The sequence below is a fragment of the Trichoderma breve genome, chromosome 1 (genome assembly GCF_028502605.1).
Source record: "Trichoderma breve strain T069 chromosome 1, whole genome shotgun sequence".
Classification (NCBI taxonomy): Eukaryota; Fungi; Ascomycota; class Sordariomycetes; order Hypocreales; family Hypocreaceae; genus Trichoderma; species Trichoderma breve.
In genome coordinates, this window is record NC_079232.1 from 2485689 (window position 1) to 2507824 (window position 22136).

General features: G+C 49.7%; 3 protein-coding genes across 3 annotated transcripts; 1 reads left to right on the top strand and 2 right to left on the bottom strand.

Moving 5' to 3' along the window:
* Positions 1-989: 989 nt before the first annotated feature.
* T069G_00783 (uncharacterized protein) lies at positions 990-1784 on the bottom strand (the record flags this gene model as incomplete). Its single annotated transcript, XM_056167993.1, has 2 exons — positions 990-1484; positions 1548-1784. The coding sequence occupies 2 exons, from the start codon at positions 1782-1784 to the stop codon at positions 990-992; spliced, it is 732 nt and encodes a 243-aa protein (XP_056033309.1).
* Positions 1785-14418: 12634 nt separating this feature from the next.
* Positions 14419-16143, bottom strand: T069G_00784 (uncharacterized protein; the record flags this gene model as incomplete). Its single annotated transcript, XM_056167994.1, has 2 exons — positions 14419-15815; positions 15879-16143. 2 exons carry the CDS (start codon positions 16141-16143, stop codon positions 14419-14421), a joined length of 1662 nt encoding a protein of 553 aa, XP_056033310.1.
* A 4301-nt stretch (positions 16144-20444) lies between these two features.
* On the top strand, positions 20445-21298 carry T069G_00785 (uncharacterized protein; the record flags this gene model as incomplete). The annotated part of the gene is made up of 3 exons (XM_056167995.1): positions 20445-20565; positions 20715-20791; positions 20870-21298. The coding sequence occupies 3 exons, from the start codon at positions 20445-20447 to the stop codon at positions 21296-21298; spliced, it is 627 nt and encodes a 208-aa protein (XP_056033311.1).
* Positions 21299-22136: the final 838 nt, after the last annotated feature.

Genomic DNA, 22136 nt, shown 5'->3' on the forward strand with positions numbered 1-22136 from the left:
ACAGGAGAGGTGATCCGGTGAGAGCGCGTCAATCCTGGATTATTACGGTGCAGGTCTGTACAAGTCGAGATAGATGGATTATGGAGCAGCAGAAGGCAGGAAAAGAAAAGGCACGTTGAGGTTAAGCTTAGTAGACGCGTTGCCCCCGCCGTGGCGCGCGTTAAGTGATTTTGCACAGGGCCGCATGTACCCCATACCACAGCCGCCGCTGACCTTTGCCGTAGCTCACGGTATACGATACTCGCAACACTACCAAAATGCAGTCGTGAATTTAATTCACTTCAAGATTCAAGCACAGATGAGGCTTCTTTTCTTGTCAGAGTGGTCAATTTGGCTATAGTATTTTCTCGTGTATTTGCTTCCTTCCGAGCATACCTCACTACCATTCCCCGGTCATCCTTCCCCGTCTCAAAGGGCTCATAACCATCTCCAGCATGTCTTCAAGCCTTCATTTCCATCCGCTTCCTTTCTCATATTCCAACCTCAAAACAACATATAATAAAAACCTCCATGGCAGTGATATGCGCCTGCTCATGGTACATAAGAAAATGTGGGTATATCCGTCATATATCAAATAAATCATACTAGAAAAAAAAGGAAGAATCAAGGCTCAGCCTGCATTTGTTGCCGCTTACCAATGAAGCGGCTAAAGGTGTCTGGCACACGGATCCTCCGCAGGAGTGATGACACCTGCGTATGCGAAAGGAAGAGTAAAGGTACGGAGTAACGCTGATAGAAAATAAAAAGAATGAAAAAACGTGTGTGGGAAGGAACCCGCCGCGAGTCTGCGACAATTCACGGACGAGGCCTCTTACACCCAAGAAGTGTGAACAAACAGTCATCACTGTCGTATTCTCCACATAGGTGGCCGTTAGAACGTATATTTCTCTCACTCGTCTCAGTGAGTGAAGCAAATCAATATCCAAAGTTCATTCATCCTCATTCGTCGTACTCAAAAGTGTATTGAGTTGGACTGACGATGGTGAGTTTTATCCTATGGCGCGCCCAATTTCGGCTCTGAGCACCACCGGTCGTGGTGATAGACCAGTCAAGGGGACGTCATCATCGGTAGAGATCTGACGAGAAACATGGTTGGCCGGTGTTGAAATGGTCGCCCTGCGTGATGCCGGCGCCGACTTGGAATAGATATCAGCAGAGGGCCGAGGTGAGTTTCCCTCTGGTGTCTGGCTGTACCATTGTTCACGTTTAGCGCTGGAACCAAAGCTGCTTCTTGTGCTCCGTGAACTTTTGGTCCGAGCATGACGAGGGGAGTTGGTCTTGGACAGACGCGCCGATGGGGTACGCTTAACGTTGACGTAAGCCTGGTCACCCCGAACAGTTTCGTCCGTTAGGCCAGGCCGAGAGTTTGGTGCTCGTGCAAGGACTGGTGTTGGCGGGATATCAATGCTCTGCTTCCCCCGAACAGGAGACCAAGGCTGCTTGTCTTCCGAGACCCGATTATGGTAAACAATGACGCTCGATGACTTTACTGAACCAATAGATGTGCTTGCATGATGAGAGTGGTGAACCCGCTTCGGCTCGGTTACAGCCGATTTGGGAGAATCGGGCGGCTTCTCATCGTCGTCAACGCTGTGTGTCCGATCAATCTTCCAAGATTCAATCTCTTCATCGTCAATCGGTGTGATTCCTCGGTTGCGGAATCGAGCCTTTCGTCTTCTAACTCGGTGGTAGATGACGGCTGCCAAAAGAAGAAGGAATACGGATGGTATGACTGTGGCCAGAACGATTGTGACGGTTTCGTGTGAAGAAGATGAGCTAGCCATGCTGTCTGTTTTGTTCCGCTGCGCGTTTCGTAGAGTGGTGGCAGTGGTTGAGTGGCGATACCAGAACTGGAAGGTTGGCTGGGAGCGTCGGTTTGCCGGTATCACAAGGCCATTCGGACGACTCTGTATATATTCTGGATCCTCTTTTCTTACTTCAGGAGAAGCAAATGTCGGCTTTGATTCAGAGGGACCTCCTTCTCGATGTCGTCGTTGAATGAATTGACCACCTGAGATTTGATCCGGTTTACCCAAGCAAGCTTCTTTTCCAAGTGTAGGAACAGTGCCGAGTATTCCGAATAAATGATAACGGTAAGAAGTGATTGATATCGAATACGTTGAATGGAAAAGCGATCGGTTTCCCTTCCTGTAGTAGAAGAAGGGTCAAGAAGAAATAGCGAATGGCAGCTAGTGCCCACTGATTAGCTTTTCCCCTTCTGTTTTCTTTTCTTTTCTGTTCTGGTGTGTCGTTTATAATACAGCTCTTCCGAGACGACGGAAAGAGCTGAGATGAATTGCAAATATAAAAGGACGCAAAGCCAGCGAATGATCAACTCACGCTCAAGGCTCGAGAATCATATTCCAACCCTGTATGGACCCAAACAAAGAGCGAGTACTTGGAAGCAGCAGCGTCCAAGTACAAGTGCCCTCAGGAAGCAGAGGAGGAGAAGGGGGCTATCCCAAGAAGCGGGTGGGCGGGATACTAATACAAGTGTGTATATGCCAGTTCAAGGAGCCGCATGCGGGCGTGGGTGCATGTACCGGTAGTGGTAAAGGTGGTTCTCATGGTGCAGTGCTCCGTATAGACAGTACGAAGCATGTACAAATATGCACCCAACTGGAGACCATGACACCTTTTTTGCACCTTCTATGGATGGTGTCAAGGTGCGCAGGCGAAGGGACCAGGGGGGTGCAAGACGAGTGCCCACCCGCGATCCACACGCCAGCCCTGGTTCAATGCAAAACAGCTCAAAAGTCTTCACGGTGAATTTTGTATATAGAATACGGAGCATTGTTCCGCAGGGACTACTCCATATAGAGTATGGGAAACGGAGAAAGTAGCAATAGTACACACAGTAGTACGAGTAGCTGTGCAAGTCCTGCTGGTAATATTTGATCCTTCGTAATAATATGAGTAGAATGATAAGGGGATCATGCTCGCTCGTACAGTAGGCCGTAGTGGTGTCAATATGTTGCCATCGCCAGAGGCGGAAGAACTGCTAGTGTGCTCAGCTGGTGGCCGTGTTAGCTCGCCCAGACGAGACCATTGAGCCATTGAGCCATTGAGCAGCTCCTCTCGCCATGGACGCAACGCAACCCATTAAGACATGAATGGTTCATGAGCCTTGGGTGTGAGTGGGTGTGCACGGCATATCTTTCTCATTCCGGCTGGCTAGTCGACGCCGCGGTTCAGCAACAATAGCAGCGCCATCACCCGCGCAAGACGAACAAAGTCGCTCTCCATCAGGTGCCTCCCCTTTGAGACCTCTTGGCCCTTTTTTGGGGTCGCTGTCGGGGATGATCAGGGGTTAGCGGACGCGTGGGGTCTCGACGAGCGAGACCTGATCCTTGGCCTCTCCCCTCTAGCCTCTGGCCCCCTGGTCAAGCCGCAGGGAAACGTGGCGCATCTCGCAGACGTGTCAGAGGCACTACAGCACAGTCCTGACTCGAATGGGCTGCTCGAGGGATGAGCGTCTCGGCCACGGCCTCTGGTTGGAGGAAGCTGGAGGATTGACGGATTGAGAGCGGCCGATCGTTGCGTGTCGGTTGGATGCCGCCTTGCCACGCAGTCACGGGAGGATGAGGAGAAGCTTCGCAGGTAGATTGAGTGATTGATTGATGTTGTGTCTGTTGGTCGACAATTGCCCGCTTCGCTCCGAAAGCCGCATTCCACCAACACAGACCCGTCGCGGCCTTTTCTCTTTCTGCTCCGAATCTCTCATTCTTCTCTATTTGCCGTGCCAGCAAAAGTCCGTTTACCAGCGAGCCCAGGCTAGGGCCAGGAACCAGGCACAGAATCTCACTCCAGGACCGGGCCGGCAGTTCTGTCTGACGTCTGTCCTGTACAGTCGCATTGAGGGCAATCTTAGCCCAAGCTTCGGATGGCCAGCCCCAAAAAGAGCAGGCGGCCGAGTGATTCCTGGAGCTGTCTCGACTGAGTCTAGATTGTGATATGTGTCGTATTTACTCCGTACAATCGGGTACTTTGAATTGTGTCTTGGTATTGGAATCGGTGCTGCCTGATATTACAGGCAATGACTGTACGTACCTCACTGTACTGCAAGACTTGATATCGAGATACCAAGAAGGATTGGCACTGGTACCATTTGCTCATGTGAACCATATACCTAAACTAGTAGTACGTGTACTAGATGCCAATGTATCAATTGATCTCGAGTGGCATCTGGAGAGGGCTGCAGCATTCAACATCGCCATAGGTACCTCCTCCTCTGCATCACCGGTATCGAGTACATCGCCATGCACCCCAATTGACTTCAACCCATCAAAATCTGTCCAGCTTGACGCAATCCCAGCCTCTGTATCATGGGATGAGGCTATTTACTGCCCCTTGCATCGCGACGTGACGGCAATGCATGCGACCACCAGCATACGAGCATCACCGTACCCGTAAGTGCTGCTACCCACCGCTTGCTCGCTGCAGACTTATCGAGCATCAATCCCTCCATATCACCTCAATGTTGTGGCGTCTGCATCGCTAGCCGTGCTTATTACAGCTGCCTGCGACTGCCTGTACTCGTATACAGGTACGCATGCAAGGGCACTCGATCTCTCGCACGCAAGCAGGTCGGATCGGACTCTCTCGGTCACCCAAATCGGTTGCAGGGGCCGATGTACTCAGACATACATGCATTGGCTCATCGCCATCCGGGGTCAAAGACAGGATAAGGCAGAAAAAGGGAAATGCTTGCACAAGGGAAACGAGTCCGGCCCAAATCAAGAGCGCCTTCCCTCTATTGACCGGAATTGGCACCTCGGCTTTGGGAGCCTTAACCCGCAGAGGAGATGGTTGGAGCTACAGTCAGGCTTACAAGGACACGCCTTGGGATACAGCTAATTCATCCTCTCACGCCTCTCAGTTGCTGGACCGGCAAACCCGGAAGCATACTATGCAAGGGACCAGAAGTATTTTCTTGCCTACTGTTCCAAAGATTTCTTCCTCAGCAAGGTACCTCCATCTCAAGCTTCTGAAGGCTTGACTCGCCCTCGACTTGAGCTGCTTGATAAGCAAAGCGGGCTGCGATTCTATCATATAAGTGATTCCGCACGTCTCTGCTCCGTAATACCAAAATTGATACGGGGATGGACAAATTAATATCGAAATGGAAAGCCGTTTAACAAAGTAATCCTGGATTCTATTGCTTTTTCAGCATCCCTTGTTGGATACCACCGGAATACGACTTTGACACCCTGCCTACTGTGGTATTGCTATCGCGAATGCAAGCATATCACCGGCAAAGGTCAACACTGTCGTTTCCAACCTCCCCTTCTAAAACCACCAATACCAGTGCAAACAACACTCAATAAGAGTATTTAATGCAATGGAAGAAACGTCAGCAGCCGCGAGCCTCAGAAGCCAACATCGCCCTCTGTGTGCTGCATACTACTGTGAGAATAAATGACTTGCGTTTACCCGTGCTCAAGCTGCATCTCGCTCGCTTGTTCTTCTCCAGGTATCCGCTCGTGGAACGACCCACCGCTGGATAAGAATGGCTTTCTCTTCTATCGCTAAGAATAATGCGCCGAGATGACGGCGGGCTGAACGCTTAATGGCGTCTGTTCGTCTCGAGGCGGTTCGAGCTAGTGCTGGTACTTGGCGCCCGAATCGATAGATCAGCTGTGTTGCTTCGGCGCAATGACCCTAGCAGAGCAACCCAACCGTCGTTGGAAGCAGTATAGACGCCTGTTTCACCCGCGTCTTACCCCAGCAATCGAGGAAAGCCACGAACATGGACGACAGCCACCACCGCAGCCACCGTTCAAGACTAAGCTCCTCCCGTATCCTGGCGCGTCTGTCTCCGTCACCTAAGTGGTCCAAAGAACCGCCGAGCAGCGAGTGAGCTGGCATCACGTCCTGGGCTACAGCGTACGAGCGCTTTGCAGAGTATTGCTACTGCTACTAGCACGAGTTTGTATGAGTATGCATAAGCTAACGAGAGTCTAGCTATTCCCGCTAGGAAATCTGAAGCACTTGCAAACGCCACAGCTCATTTTCCCGTCGATCAGTCCAACATTGCAGAGGCGGGATATGAGGAGTAGCTTCTTTTACTTTTTAGCTCTCCAGAGTGCTTCAGCCATGGCGGAAAGGTTCGGCACGCTCATAATCTGCCTCTAGTGAGTGCTTGTCTAGGATTCAAGTCGCCCAGCATCGTGTACCAAAATATGGAGTACACGAAGCAGTCATCTCCGATTATCCTTTCAGACGTATAGAAGGCGTTTTACATCGGCCGATGTGCTCTTTATGCCCGCCGCATCCAATGCAGAATTGGGAAAACTGCCCGCTTGCTTGGGCACGTTTTGATAAGTGTGGGTAATAACCTGCCTGCGAGGTGCATGTCACTAACACCCCCGGCTTGGTTTGGATGATACAAAGATTTGGGTGTCTTGCAGATAGCGATCATCACATTCGAGAGGCAAAAAGAAAAGAAAATTCTGCATATGCCTGCAGCGAGATATCCGGCCTGTCTGGCTGCAACTCTGACCTCCCATTCCGCGTGGAGCTGGCTTATCACGGGAGAGGCCGTCCATCGCGAAGTGGCTTGAGCGATCGACTAGCGAGACTTTGTTGAACAAGGGATCCGCTTCTCCACTGCTTTATGGCCAGGAACCTCTTCTAGCGTCTTCGTGAACCCTTGCTCCATGCGATCATGTGCCACCGTTGCTGGCTGGTGGCGTTTCGTTTCACCTTCTTGACACTCTTGTCTTTCTTCTTGCTGGGTCAAACAGCACTTGGGTGAAAGTGTGGAGAAGTTTTTGACAATTATGGAGTAGAGACCGGGGCAATGAATGACGTGCGGGAAGGGAAAGGAAAAAAAGAAGATTAAAAAAAAAGAGGGAAGCAAAAAGGGGGCGATAACACGCATGAATTAGAGAGAGAGAGAAGCGTCCTTTGCATTCTTCCTCCACTCACCGCTAATTCTAGCGAGATTCGGCCTTCTTTCTTTCCCACCTGCTCACCCTTGCTTTGGTGGTTAGCATTTTTTCCTGTGGCAAAGTGGTTCTTGGAGCTTGAGAGCACGCAGAATCTCGCGCACACCATTGATATTTTTCTCGTCCTCGCGTGCCACGTCTGCAAGGGGCGCAAGCTGACCCTTGCTTTCCAATGCAACCTATCAAGATGGCTATCAGGCGACGGATTTAAGAAAAGCTCACCCGTGCCGTCCATCCCGTTTCCAAGACTCTTGGAGCTGAAAGAGAGCTTGGAAAGAATGGTGGGCATGAGTGCCAGCACATCAACCATTTCTCATCAAGTGAACAGCCACGGTGCGGCAATTGAGGGATTGGCCAGTCAGGGACAAGCTCACTTGCAGTAAGTTGGGGGGTTAATTAAACTGCTTCCTCGCGTCCCGCACCATCCCACACCTGCGCCTCCGTGCTCTTTCTTGCACGCATCTAATCCTTCTGCCGGAAGACATTAGACCACCGGTTGAGGCGGATAAACAGAGGAGATCTGCCGGGTGGCATTTCGTTTAGCAGCAGTGCTTGCAGCGGCTTGGGATCTTGAAACCAGAGTGACGGAACATATGGATACTTTGATATGGCTGGTTCATGCTCAAATCAAAGAGGCCAATGATGGACAGCCGTTTATAACAGGTGCTTCCCGGCTTATCCATCATCATGGCCTCCCAAATTGCACGATCTAAGGTTAAGACATTCTTATCGTTTTGCTTCGAGCAACTTTTCATCAGAGACATTGGTGAGATTAGCCGTACATGAGCTAGTCGCTCCATCGGCACACTTGTAGTCTTACGGCGCAAGACTGTTGGTTCTATTTTTAATCTGCGCTGTCCCTTTTGCCATCTACAGTACATACAGTACGAAGTGGTAATGGCACAAATTCACGCGGGGATGCTCGGAGGATACAAGTCTCATGTTGATAGACACATTCGTGTCAATCAGGCTTGGCCCGCTTTCCCCCACGTTGCCGGGCCATTGCGAATGATCAAAACGCTCAAGATGAAACCTTTTTCTTGTCATGCATTCGTTTCTTACTTATATGATCCCAGCACGTGGAGTTTGAATTTTGCACATTGGAGCGCCACATTTACATGATACAGACCGGTATATACGGATGCACACGGAGAATTACTCCCTTCGCACATACGATTAAGCCGATCTTTGCAATCTTTGCAATTCTTTGGTGGATTTTCATTTCGGTGGAACTTGATGATTATATTCGTTGCGGCCGTCAATTTAGCATGTAGCACTCAGAGACGCGGCCGTTTCTAATGGGGACGAGTCCTGTGAATTACTCGTCGACGATATCCACCATGGAGCAGAATTGTCATCAGCGCCGTGCACAGCCCCATGTAAAAGAAGTAAAGGTCAGTTTCCCCTCCAAATATGCTGGAGCTATTGGATTATATTTCCATTTTTAATTTCCCCCAGCTTGAAGCTATTATATACTTATACATTAGACTTATATGACGATAGTGTTATTCTACAATGGCCGGCGCTGGCAGTCCGATAGTACTCGTACTGTACTTGGACCGAACTGAACCCAGCGGCCGATGTGCAACGGCTAGTAAAGTACTGCAATAAACCGCCGTATCTACATGCCGATAATCCTTCAAGCTCGAGCAGAGCAGGGGGAAACTGTGCTAATGCAATAATGTTACGACCTTTTTGATGCATAAACGCTTGAATGCCTTGAGGCCAATCAGAGCCCTTCTCATATATGTGGCTGTCAGAACCACAGAAGGATGAAGCGGCCCTAACGCAAGCTCTGGAATGCGCGTGTAAGAGCTGCATGGACGCAAGCCAGCCATTGGCTAGTGAGCGAAAGAGCCTCTTGGATCATGCTGGTAAGCCTCGAAGCTGTACCTCCCCGAAGGAGTCTAAGGTTCGTCGAGGAATCGTCGGTGAGCCAAGCTGGCACCCAGCTTACTGTTTCATGTCGCGTGTTGGATTTTCAGCTGTGCGAAGCATGTGAGAGGAATTTTTGTGATTGATCAAGACACTTGAGCTATTGAAGCAAGGTGAGATGGATGCTGACACGAACCATTAGGCAATCTGCACCGAGACGCGTGATGGGGAATCCAGTTCGTACACTAATAATCCTCTTGAGCAAGATTGATGCTTGTTTCGTCTCGCCCATCCCGCACCACGACGTCCGGACGCCGGCAAGAATGGGTAATTGGTCATGATCCAAGTTCCTCCATGGTCCTTCTTCCCGGCGACATTCAAATGCCCGAGCCTTATTCTTCGTTCCCGGTATACTTTGCGCTAGCATCCAAGCCTGCAGTAGCAGTGGCATTGACGCCGAAGAGATTCGGGCATCGCCCAACAGCTACGACGCTGTGCTGTCAATTAGTCACGGCCAAGCAACTGTAAATTCAGCTGGGCGGCACACACCACTTGCTAATCGATCCAAGCGCCGGCTTCCCCCTCAATCCTCATTTCTTCTTCTAGTCAAGTTTGCGGAAGTCATCGCCGACCAAGGCAGATCGCACCGGCTCCTCTGTGGCCTTTGTGTAAGCCGGCTCCGAAGCCATGAGTGTGTCGAGTATCAAGGGATGATCCGAGGGTAGGATTCGTGTTGCATTGTGCAGATGACGTGTAGAAGAAGTAAGTTTAAGACTAAACTAGATGAACACTTACAACGAGGGGGATGTTTGAAGGTGCCCGGGAGCTGAAGTTTGGGGGCTATTGTATCGAATTGAGTGACCCCGTGCAGCTGCTTCGGACCCGAGCAAAGTCAAAGCTCTGTCCGAGAAGCTGTAAGCGAGGTTTGGAGTGTGTAAAAGGGAGCATCATGTGCTGAATGATGATACAAGTTATACGAGTATGTTCGTCTGATGGGTATCAAATGACACCCTCAATGTTACGACGCTGAACCATCTTGCGTTCAAACTTTCACAGCTGTAAGAATAACATGTGTGATAGCGCACATTGCTAGCATGAAATACGATTGGTTCCGTGGTCTAGTTGGTTATGACATTTCGTTAACACGTTTAACGCCACCGAAAAGGTCCCCGGTTCGAGCCCGGGCGGAATCACCATTTCTTTTTTTGCATCCATAGCATACGTGAGTATGTTTGGTTTCTTTTTGTCTTTCATGACTGTAGAATTGCGAGTCATCTTCTGTAGCTAAACGGCATGTTGATGGCGTGAAACAGAACGTCGAAGAAGCGTAACCTGATGTTGTAAAGCAGAATGAATCAATGATAGCTCAAGGCATATCTCACCTCTGTGGCTACTGTCAAGTAGACAGCTCGGCATAAGCTTTACAAAGTTATAACAAAAGTGTATCTATCTATAATTCCTTGTAGGGAAAATGTCCCATTTCTCCCAAGTCCATCCTTAAAACACAGAAACAAACCATCCTTCACGAGGACCGCCAAACCCTTTCATTTACACTCAAGGCAAAAGCTTAGAGATCGTGCATAAAACCGACCGAACTTTTGGGTCAGGAATGACGGTGTTGTCAAATAATGACATGGCGTCAAAGATGGCCGATGCACCCGGATTTCTGCAGTAATCGTTCCTAAGGGCAAAGTATTAGCCAAAGGTGTTTAGGGAAACAAGAACCGGGTTAGGGGATCAAGACAGGAACTTACGGGAAGAGTGTACAGGAAACATAGTAGGGGCTCGGTGGCACCTCGAGTTTCACTGAGTTCACATTACCGATACTTGCGGACTTGTTAGGACTCTGATTTGAAGAATAATTATGACCTGGAGGGGGAGGGCAGCATACAGATTGGCGGGGAGCTGCACACAATCGTCGACTCTGTCTACGACGTAGGATTCTCCTTGGAAGTTTTGCTCGGAATAGATTGTTGCCTTTGTTAACTTGTTAATTCTTGTCACTAGAGAATGCGTACATGTATGTGCATGTTGACAACGGCTGGGGAATCAGAGGAGAGAGGATTCACCAGTGGGCCGATGGGGATAGTAAGGCCAACTGCAACGGTAGCAGAGGCTATAATACTTAGAAGTAGCTGACTGAGATGCATATCTGCTGTTGAATGTGATGAGGACAAGTATATGCGATTCTAGATATTCCAGAATATGCAAACAGGGACACTAAACCCCTTCAACCAAGAAACGGCCGTATGTGACATATATGTACCTACTGTTCTATATTTACTCTGCCAGGTGTTCTCATTCTGTGTTTCACACGCGATGTATTCTTCCATGATATTTGTGAAATAAACCAGCAAAACTTCGTGGGGGTGACAGGCCGCCAGAGACATAGCATTGAGTGTCCGTGCCATGTATTCTCTCTTGGAATGGTCCACCAACATACTTGCTGTTTGACACTTGGCGAACGATTTGCATTTAACCTACTTCTTCCCACTCCTTGTTCTTAGTTGTACGTTTTTATTCTAGTCCACTCAACTCCATTGCTGTCACTCCAAGAAACTGGGGCGTCGGGTTTATACTAACCTCATATTCGACAGTTGACGCATCTAAGGCCAATCAAATATAATGATTCCAGAAATATGCATAAGCTGAATACATATTAGACTCAATAGATACAGCCAATAAATATTAGTACATGACGTCAACGTTAAACATGTTGAAGTATGTAGCAAGTATTTATCTCTTCCACTCCATACGTCAAATACTCAGGTCGCCACCCTCAGCTCCCCCAATACCAAGCACGCGAGTTTGCCACACTCATTTTCTCTCTCAAAATAACAGTAACCGTAGGGATTAGAATCAGCTGCATAGGAATGGATGCAAAAGCCCCTTACAAGGGATGCGACAGCACGGCCGTCCGCTTCTAGCGATACTTGCAGTACACTGATCGGCTCATCGAACTTGCAAAATTCTTAGGGCTGTTGGTATTTGCGAATAATTCGATGTGCGGAGCGGTACAATTAGCATCGCTTTCGAAGCACATGATAGTGATTAGCTACAGAAGATGAAAACACATTATTGGCCAAATATCGAAACTCACGAGTATAAAGTGCAGACTACAGGAAACGACCCATACGTCTGTCCCGATACAACATGGCCATATCTTCCAGTCCTTGTCCATTAGCAGGTATTCATTAGGCGTAGGAATACAATATCCATAGCTTCAATTACCCATTATCTGGTAGTCTCAAGCACTCGTTGAGGGACCAAATGCCCAGCCTAGCCCCTGATAGATCTCGCCCGCTATGTAATGATGCCTTGCTCTATATTTAGTGATGATGACTATAAAAGGACGCAATTCTCTCCCATAAATTGAGGATAAACTTACATATTCCGCAGCAGCTACAGCCCCAGATGTCGCTAGGATACATGAAAATGCCTGGGAGAGATGCATAATAGCAGCTGTTTGATGGGGGTCAAAACTCAAAAAAGGAGCAATTCTAACTTGGTGGCTGTTATAATTAGGGAGATACAATGTCTTTTGCATAGGAATGCGAGATATACATACCTACAAGCGGGCTTTATAAGCTACAGTTCTTCCCATTACTCCCAATGTCTTACATGACGTTATTTTGCGGGAGATATTCACGGATAGACCAGCGAGCCATCGGGACTGAATGGCACCCGAGACACGCTATATGGAAACCCGTCGGATACTCTCATTCTTCTCCTCTCCCGCTTTCACACATCACGGTGCAAGATGATAGTTATGTAGCTCAGTGAAAAGTCTCAAGACTATGAACAGAATAGGTTGTTTGCAGAGATCGTGCAGAGATTCACTTGGCTATGTGCAAGTGATTGCACTATTAATATAGGAGAGTACACTAAATCGGTGCAATCAAGTAGACAAGTAACTGATATTCCATCATCTCTTCATCTTCTCGTAAGAATATGTCATTCCAGGAGAGTCTCATGATAAACAAACTGCCTCTCTCCCTCGTTTCAGACCCGCCAATTGGGGAAAGCAATGTCCCAATTTATCCTCAAACAGCGAGAGCCCACGTGCTGGCTATAAAACCGCCCTTCCCAGCCAGCCATTACTTCTGAATCTCTTTACAGAGGACAGACCGTACGTCAGTGTTGCGACGGATATTGACGGGGCTATTGGATGTAGTAACGTAGAATATAGCAGTGCCCTCATCGCAGCTATTAGTCCTAACGATAGGAACAAGAAAAATACGTCATGTTAGCCAAGAAAAGAATGATGTCGCATATTTAGGTTGACCCACGAATATAGAGTGCAAAACCTATTAGGGGGTGAGTTTGGCCACAGTTTCGCGGACTGCACATGGCCATATCTTTATTTGGCAAGTTAGAAATCTCAAGGGCTTGGATTCCAAGACGGTCTTGGAGAAGTACATACAGAGAGCCGGTGACTTTTACGCAGGTACTCCTGCTCCGTACATCAAATTGGTCTCCAGTCCAGCCAAGATCACGATACAGTGTTACCTTTGCAATCTCTCGTTAATATGGAAACAGTAACATTGAGCTTATACAATAAGAAATGAAAAACTAACAAGGGGAGCCACGGGAATCTCCTCAGCGGGAGCAGCAGCGACACACGTCGCAAAAAAACAGAAGAGAAGCTTAAACAGAAGCATAGCTGCTGGTTCAAGAAAGAAAAAAGATAGAGGGTTATAGTCTCAGGTTTTGTCTTCAGACAATGAAGAAAAACACGTTTGTATCGTGGGGGTAGATGCGCGAAAACAGCAAGAAAGGGGCACACGCCCTTATCCTGTATATGTATATTTATATGCATGTACTTTCGTTCATCAACCTCAACTTGCTCCTTCTTCCAAGTCATGTCTCACATTACGCTGGCTTGGGTCGGATACATCGACGACAACATGATGGGCAATGCTGCGGAGATGCAACTTCCGAGACATATTAGGTGAGAAAGCTCAGCTCCCTGCATGGATTTTGCAGCTATCTTCGTCCTCCCTTGCTAGGCAGCTCGTCTTGCACTCATCCCTCTCCCCCTTTCTTTGCGGAAGCTAGCTCAGCTTTCTCCCTTTATCTTCCGTCCTCTTATAAAAAGGGAGAAGATATATTATTATCTATGTACGAGTGGAGAAAAGCATTTAGTTCACTCTAAATATATAATTGAGAGATGAGCTCAAACATTTCGATATGGAAGCATCCTCTTGTCATTTATTCCGGCAACATCATGCCACTTTTATAGAAGCTACCGCCAACGCGTAAGAGATCAATAGCTTGTAGTACATAGATGTGGCTTGCTTTAGAAACTACAGAGGGTCTACACGAGTTGATTCAGTCCTGGCGTTTTCAGGCTTTCATTGTGCAAATAATGGAATTCTCTGCATTGATATGACGATGGCATCGTATAAACGATTGTATGGTATTATTTAGCAGTCAACACTGCCAACGAAATCCAACATACCAAGCGGGCGCGTTTCCCTCCTTGGCATTGTAGCAAGCTTAAAAAGATCCATGTTATCCATCCCATTTCCTTCCCTTGACGCCGATACTATGCAGAAGCAAACCTAAGCTACCAAAGCAACATAACCATGAACTATCTATCATTAGAGGGCTGGTCCTCAGTCAAAAACTCCAGCTGGGCAGACGGATCATCCACCCCTGTCAACAGATTATGGGTATACTCATTCGCCAGGCTGTTCCCGGCCGTCCACTCGTTGCGGCGCCTGTGAATCTCATTCATACCCTGACACGCCGTCTCGGCGATATAATGCAGCTCATCGAGAGTATTTGGATTACAGTTTGTGAAGACGCCGTCGATGCTCTTCTGCCATCCTGACGTGGTGTTTTCCACGGCAGTCTGATACGCGTTGGTATCATAGTCTGTCACTCGTACAACCCCCGGTCTGTCTGTCACTCGGTGGAGGAGATAATCTTCTCTCGAGTCTTGAGGCAAGTATTCAACAGGTTCTCCAGATGGTGTGGGAGGCTGGCAAATTCCCATGACAACTTCAACAAAACGCTGGGAGAGGCTGCGAGCGAGGCCACAAGGGTCGACGAGGTCAAATTCTGGAGTGGTATTAACGTCTTCCCTGATATAGAGGTCGTAGGCGAGGAACGACGCTCGGCAGATGCGCAGATTAGGCATGGTGCAGCGCAGCATCATGGCCATCCAGCTATCATCCTCTTCCGGCCGCTGATTAGCGATGCCAACCCACAGAACTTTTTTAGAGTTCTCATTCCAGTCGCGCGATTGCTCCGTCTTCAGGTACACTTCGTTGAGGTACAGCTCCTCCATGAGGGCTCCAAATGCTTCAGCGAATCGTTGAAACACGTCTGGAGAGATTTCCACTCGCTTCAGCTCCAGACTAGTCAGGTTTTCGAGCATGATACGGGGAGGCGGCAGCACACGTGCTCTCCACTCATCAACGGGCATCTGGTAGAACCTCGTCTGCTTCAGTCCTCGAGGTGGTCTATCGTCATGCTCCATGCCGATTATGCACAAGGTTACCAGGTGCTGTGCATGCTCAATAATGTTCCAGAAGCACGACCCAAACATGCTCACACGCGGCGGATCCGTTTCGTGCCGACGGAGGGCAATCACTAGGTGCTCCAGCACGGCCACGGTGCGCATGATATTCATCACATCGCTAGGGTTCATCCAGAGGTGGCATACGGCGATATCGGTGACATTCTCCAGTACCAAGACCTTCATAGAAGCCGAGTCTTCTTCTGGGCGCGAAGCCAACGCCTTGAAGGTATTGGCAAGGATGATGGTTGCGGCGTTGCAGTGTCGGCCGACCAGTTGGAATGGTAGGCTCAGTCGCAGCCGCTCAACCTCGCGGCAGTTGAAGAGGAGAGCCTCGATAGCATCGTAGTATTCCTGCTCGGTAAATGACATCTCGCCCATGCAGTAGAGGTTTTGGAGGGACTGGCAAAAGTCCATCATCCAAGGAACGCGAGCAAAGACTGTGTTTAGAAAGTCGACTTCCACTAGCAGACGCAGAGCCTAGTTAGCCAAGGGTATTCCCCGCTGATCAAATCTGGGAATCTTACTTTCATCGCGAAGAACCATCAAGTCGATGTAGAGGCTCTTGCAGTGATACCCAACCGTCTGCAAAGCATCGGTCCGAGGTCGGCCAAGTCGGCTGGTCTTGCTAAGGCGCGAGAATTCAAGCTCGAGGGTGCGACATGCATAAGGCTTGAGGATCCGGTCAAAAGCTCGACACACGAGACGAAGGTCGAGGATGGAGTTCTTTGGGCCTGCTTCGACGCATTGCAGCAGAATGGCGTCGACGATCTCGGGAGGCAGGCGATTCATCGCGTCGTCTGGTGGGTTGGAGGCGGGGGGTTGAAGGCCAGAGCGGGATGCATCTGGGCCTGGAAGGGAGGGAATGTACAGCTATAAGCGTGTAGCGGATTAGAATGAACAGCAGCTGAGTTGGCGAGTGAAGGGCTGTTGCGGCGATGGGAAATAAACAGGCTGCATATATCGAGGCTCACTTGATTGGCGATGACATGACTTGATGCAGCTCGGGAGTCTTAGCGTCGATGGCGCTACCCAGGAGCTCGCTATCTTATCGGGGTCTTTTCTTATGTCATGACCTACCCTGGAGTTTGGTCGAGCGCGTGGGGGGCAGCATTGGAAGGATATCTTGCAGTGTATGTGATAATATGCAGCTGTTAAATGAGAGGGCATATGTAGAAGATGAACATGGTTCTTGAGTTGCAAACAGATGGTGTTGTGTAAGAATGATACAGAAAGAACAATTAAGACCTGTGAAGCCTTTTGATGGTAGATTGGCTGATTCACCTTTAGAGCAGCATTAGTATTGCACATACAATTAATACAATCGGGATCGTTATGAATAGATAGCACATGAAAATGCTCCGCAATATCAGTAGCAATCTATCGACGAACTATTAAATACGCACCGATAGTGAGTATCTACGACAATAGAAGCTTATTATGTGCAAGGCTCAAGTCAGCATCAGCTACTGTAAAGCGCTTCAAAAAACGTTCCCCAAGCTGCAGCTCGGGAATGGCCGTTCGTTTGTACATTGTGGGGCCAGTGGCGGATGGCGGCCGCGACTAGCGGCATCTTGCAGGCGGATAAAGATAGAGAACGCTTTATCTTCACAACGGCTAAACTCCCAATCTTTATCAGGGGCAGCACCAGCCCGTCCCATCATCTGCGTGAAACGCGCTGGCAGGTTCATCAAATAATACGCACGGGAACCGACACATGATGCTGTACGGGTTCGTCCAGTGTCACGCAGCACACAGCAGGGAAGGTGTGTCAAGGCCGTCTTTCCTCAACCTCAACCTCAACCGCGGTGCATACGATTTAGTGAGGCAAACAACGGAAATTAAACTGCCGGTGACAAATGCCTGATAAATAAGCTGCGACAAGGCCAGCGTCGACCTCTGGCCCCGTGACCCTCTCTAGTTGGAATAAGGAGAGTGGAGAGTGAAGAAGCCGGACAGCTGGCTGCGCCCGATCTCTTACACGTATATACTCTCGTACGCAGCATGCCGAAGATACGATGAAGAAAGAGAGACATGACGAGGGCCACAAGGAGAGAAGGCAATTTGCTGGCTTAGCGAGATTTTGTCTCGAGACGAGAATCAATATTCCGTATAGCAGAGCCCGCCAGGTCGGAGCCGTGGAAAGAGGAGGCCAACCGCTCGCTCGGCTCTGAGGTGCCGGAATGAGGGACGCTTGCAAGGCGCGAAACAGCAGTGACGGCAGCAAATTTGCGGTTATCGATAGGAGCCGGCACAGGAAGCCGAATGGAATAGTATTTGATGCCAGGCACTGGTACTATGCTGTTGCATGACTGACCGCAGAAGATGTCAAAGATGATAGACATCACGATCATGCAAATGCAAATGCGTTGGTGTTGAGCGCAGGGCCACAGATACAAATGTCCAGCCACACACCCGATGGGATTGCATGCAGAGACGGCTGCTAGGACTAGGGGCAGATCTCACCAGCTGGTGGTGTATGGAGTCATATACTATAGAGCTAGAGCCCTCGTACGAAGGTACAGTACAGGCTGAAGTGGTGCGTGGTGACTCGGTCGTGTCTCGTCTTGTCTGAATTGAGGAGGTTTCATCGGTCTCTGCGATAGGTCGTGGCCCGGGCCCCGTTAAATCCAGGGACGGCGCGCAAAGTGCCTGGTCCAAAGTACCTCAGGCCCGTGCAGATGTACCTTTGACCCCTGTCATGTATCGCCAAGTCTCTGCAAGCGTGGCCCAGGGGAAATCGGCACGAGTTGCGGGGCGCAATTGGCGTCTCTGATTGGCGAGCCCCCTCGGAGCTCACAGCTGGCTTGTGGCGGGAGCTTCCATTTTCTTCTGCCAAGGAGGGAGCTTTTTTTTCTTTCCCTTTTGCTACGGCAAACCGGCCCCAGAAGCTCAGGGTAAAGTCAAAGGGAAATGAGCGTCAGCAGTGAGGCCGTCGCAGATCAGATGGAGGATGCCGAATTGACCCGCGGGAAAGTGTGGGCGCCGACGTTGCGTGGCTCTTTCAATATTTGGTGCGGAACCGGAGTATTTGTACTTGCACGCAGACACGCAACGGGAACACGGCACTAACATGGCCAGGTGTTGAGTATGGACGGTCTGAAGCAGAGGAGCGCTGAAACGGCCCCCTTTGGTAACGTTGAAGCTGCCGCATAACATGCTCCCGCTCTGCGATGACACACTGGTGATGTTGAGAGCACAAGGTAAGAGTGCGCAGGAAATGAGTACGAGTACATGTCTGGCACGGAAGTATTTAGCTGTAATGCCAACGATGACGACACCGCCCTGCAGCTGAGATAGAGAAATACTTTGAGACAGAGTGCGCACTATTGTAGGTAAAGATTCTTGGCGAGGGAGCCGACGAAGGAAGAAAAACAAAAGAAGTCCATGTCTCTGATGGTCACATGTACAGAACAAAGTAACTACAGTCCCGTACGAGGCGGAGAGGGGGTGCCACAGCTAACCTTCTTTTTATTCGTGCTGCATCGCATACTCGTACTGGACGACAGCATCGTCATTCTCGTAGCCGAGGCGGTGGCTGGAGGATAAGGTCGCTAGGGCAAAGTGATTTTCCACCGACTCTGGACTATCTCTGGACTGGGCATGGTTTAGTTGCTTTCAATGGTAGTATTGGCAGCATCACGAACTCAATTGCAAACAGCGGCGCTTCCCGTGGACAAAGTACGAGCATTAAATTCCCCCATTCCTTCTATTGCAATGCTTCACCATCCCCATCCTTATCGTGCCATCATCGCATCGTCCCCCCCTGAAGAAAAGCATCCGCTAGCTCGAGTACCAGTAGCGCTTCGTACAGGGCGATAGACCACGGACTAAAGGCTCCCAGCACCTTGGCGCGCATCCTGGATACGGAATAGGGCCGTGACAGCGACCGCCTCCATTACGACATTGTGCTTTTTGGTGGGCTCACCTCACGATGCTGCTGTTGCCTCGCCTGCGAGACTCAGTTGAGTCGCCGCCATGGCAACGCCGGACACGGAGCGCTGTTGAGGAGGGGGAAGCATGAGGCATTGTCTCGCAGTACGAGCTACAGTACGAGTACAGAGTCCGGAACGCCCTCAACCAGCCACGTGAATCAGCGCAACGCAGCTACTCGTGCGAGTGCTTTGCTTCGTCTTTCCATGACATCAAGATACGTCCGTCGTGCAGAGAACAGTGCTTCAGCCACGCGAAGCCAGCTGCACGCAGTACGAAGTGAGTGCGGTTACGGTCTAGCAGCCCGCGTCTTTAGCACCAAGTAAAAGTACCGACCAAAGTAGACATCACCAAGACAAGCAGCCGAGTCTCGCCCTCTTCCCCCAAAAAGACTCCCTTTGTATCCATGATACGGAGTAGAGTACATACGAAAATGCCCACACCACCATGACAGAAACCCCCCCGCCAGCCCCAAAATGCCCATCCCTAGTCAATACGGACAACTCGGCGATGGTGGTGCCGTCGAAGCCTGTGATTGGTGCAACCCTGGTGCATGTCTGGCCCTGACGGGTCCTGAAGCCTATCAGACGCCGCGCGAGCATCTCAGGCACTGGGGCCGGATGTACCCAAGCTACTTTGGGTACTTGGGGTACTTGAGGTACCTGCATGCGGACGGCGGTACTTTGCCGTCGCGAGAGACAAAGGACGGCCCAGAAAGAAAGAAGCAAGAGAAAAAAAAAGAGAAAAAAAAAAAAAAAAGTCGAGGCCGGCCATGCACCACGTTAACCCCATGTCATTGTCCTAGCGGTAATCAAAAACCGTCGCCGCTTTCCCATGGTCTGTCGTCGGCCTCGCCCTTGCTTTCTCTTATTTAGGTGACGGCCCTGACAGCTGGCAAGCCTTAGCCTCTCTTCCTCCCTCTCCTCCCGCCTTTGACCACCAGCAAAAAATTCGACGCATCCTCGACCGGGGCTTCAGTTTCTCTTCTCTCAACTCCCCATCACCGCATCTGCATTCAGCATCAGCATAATAGCCTTGTCTTCTCTGAAGCCATCGCCTCGCGCCCCCGTTCTTGGAGTTGCTCATTTGCGGTCTTTGTGCCCTTTTTTTCTATATCTCTTAACTTGATACCCTTGTTTGTCAGCCAAACCGCCTTCAAAATGCGATCCTCCGCCATCTTCGTTGCCATTGCCGCTGCTGTGGTGTCGGCCCAGGTCCCGACCTACAAGAGCTCTCTCAACATGACCATTGACCCCAACTCTGTTGCCCAGCAACAGCGAGGTAAGCCATTTTCCTTTTCTTTTTTGACCTTTTTGTCGTGGAGGAGTAATCCGCTGCGGAATCACGCCAAACGCTTGAGCCAGGTTTTGCTTTGTTGTTTTTTATTTCACCGTGTTTGGCGCGAGAAAAGGTTGCTAACATGACTTTAGCCGTGTGGTGCCAGGCTCAGACCAACACCTGCCAGGTTCTTTGCGACAACAACTACGATGAGAATGATTGTGACCAGGTGGGTTTGCCCGCAATCGCGGATCGATCTCTGTGCGGAACAGGGAACTTGCGCTGATCCATACTTGTCTCGTCACAGGCTACTCTGACGTACGACTGCACGTGCGCTTCCAACAGCTCTGCTCCCGGTCTCCAGTACTACACCCAGACCCTGCCCACCTTCATCTGCGAGCAGCTCTTCTCCAACTGCATTCAGACCAACGCCGGCAACCAGGATGGTCAGAACGCCTGCAAGACCAACATCCAGAAGCTCTGTGCCACCCAAAGCCCTCCCACTGCCGCCGAGATTAGCAGCCTGGACCAAAGCAGTGCTCCCACTGAGACCACCTCCAGCAAGGGTGCCGCCTCCACTCACCACACTGCTGCCACCACCACTGCGCCCCAGTCTGCTGCTAGCAGCGCTGCCCAGTCCAGCACCTCCAGCGCCTTCGCTGCCGCTACCCAGGGTCCCATTGGCACTGGCGCCTTTGCCATGGCTGCCGCTGGCCTCATGGCTTACGTTCTCTAGATGTGACGAGCCATTGAGTCTAGTCTGAGCCGCTGGCTTTTTTCTGGGAATCCCAGTCCCCGGTAATGGTACGCAATCTAGGAAGGAAGACGAAGGACACTGGGTCGATGCTTTGGTTGAGGGGCTTCGCTTCTCTGTAAACCCAATTTGTTATCTAGTACACTTTTTGTTTGTTTCCCATCAGAAACGTGATATCACCCCCTTAACGAAACCCGAGACGACGAATATGATCGAGGGCATAATGATGGCTGCGCGCGTTTTGCTTTTAAAACCTTGTTTCCCCTTTTCTTTTTTCCTTTTTGTTTTACAAAGATTCACCTCGTGGATATTGCACTCTGATGCATGCCATTCGGTCACCTTTACATTTAATCTGTGGAAGGCGTAGCAATGGTGGCCGTCGCGTCAACTCCGGGGGAGGGAGAGCTTTTTGAGTTTGCTTTGAGATTCTAAATTTCATATGGCAGAGGCGAAGGGGAGTAGGAAAACTGTCTTGAGCAATAGAAGAATGCGAAACATTCTTTTACAATTTGACGTCTGAAGTCTGTGACTGTAAATCTGTAATGTGCCGGCTGGGTAAAATGTTTGGTATGTGCTCATATCCGTGACATGGATACATCGGGAAGAATGTTAAAGTACTCCAATAAACACGTTTCATACCTACTAGTAGGTAGTCTACAATGCCGGCATATTCATCGTCACATATCAAACCAAGGTAAAAGGGCTATGCATAGTAGGCATTCAAACCATGATCCCATTCATCTGTCTACAACTTGGTAGTTGTCTGTCTGTATACACCCAATGCCTAACCAAAAAATGGCCCAAATAGTAGTAAAACCGC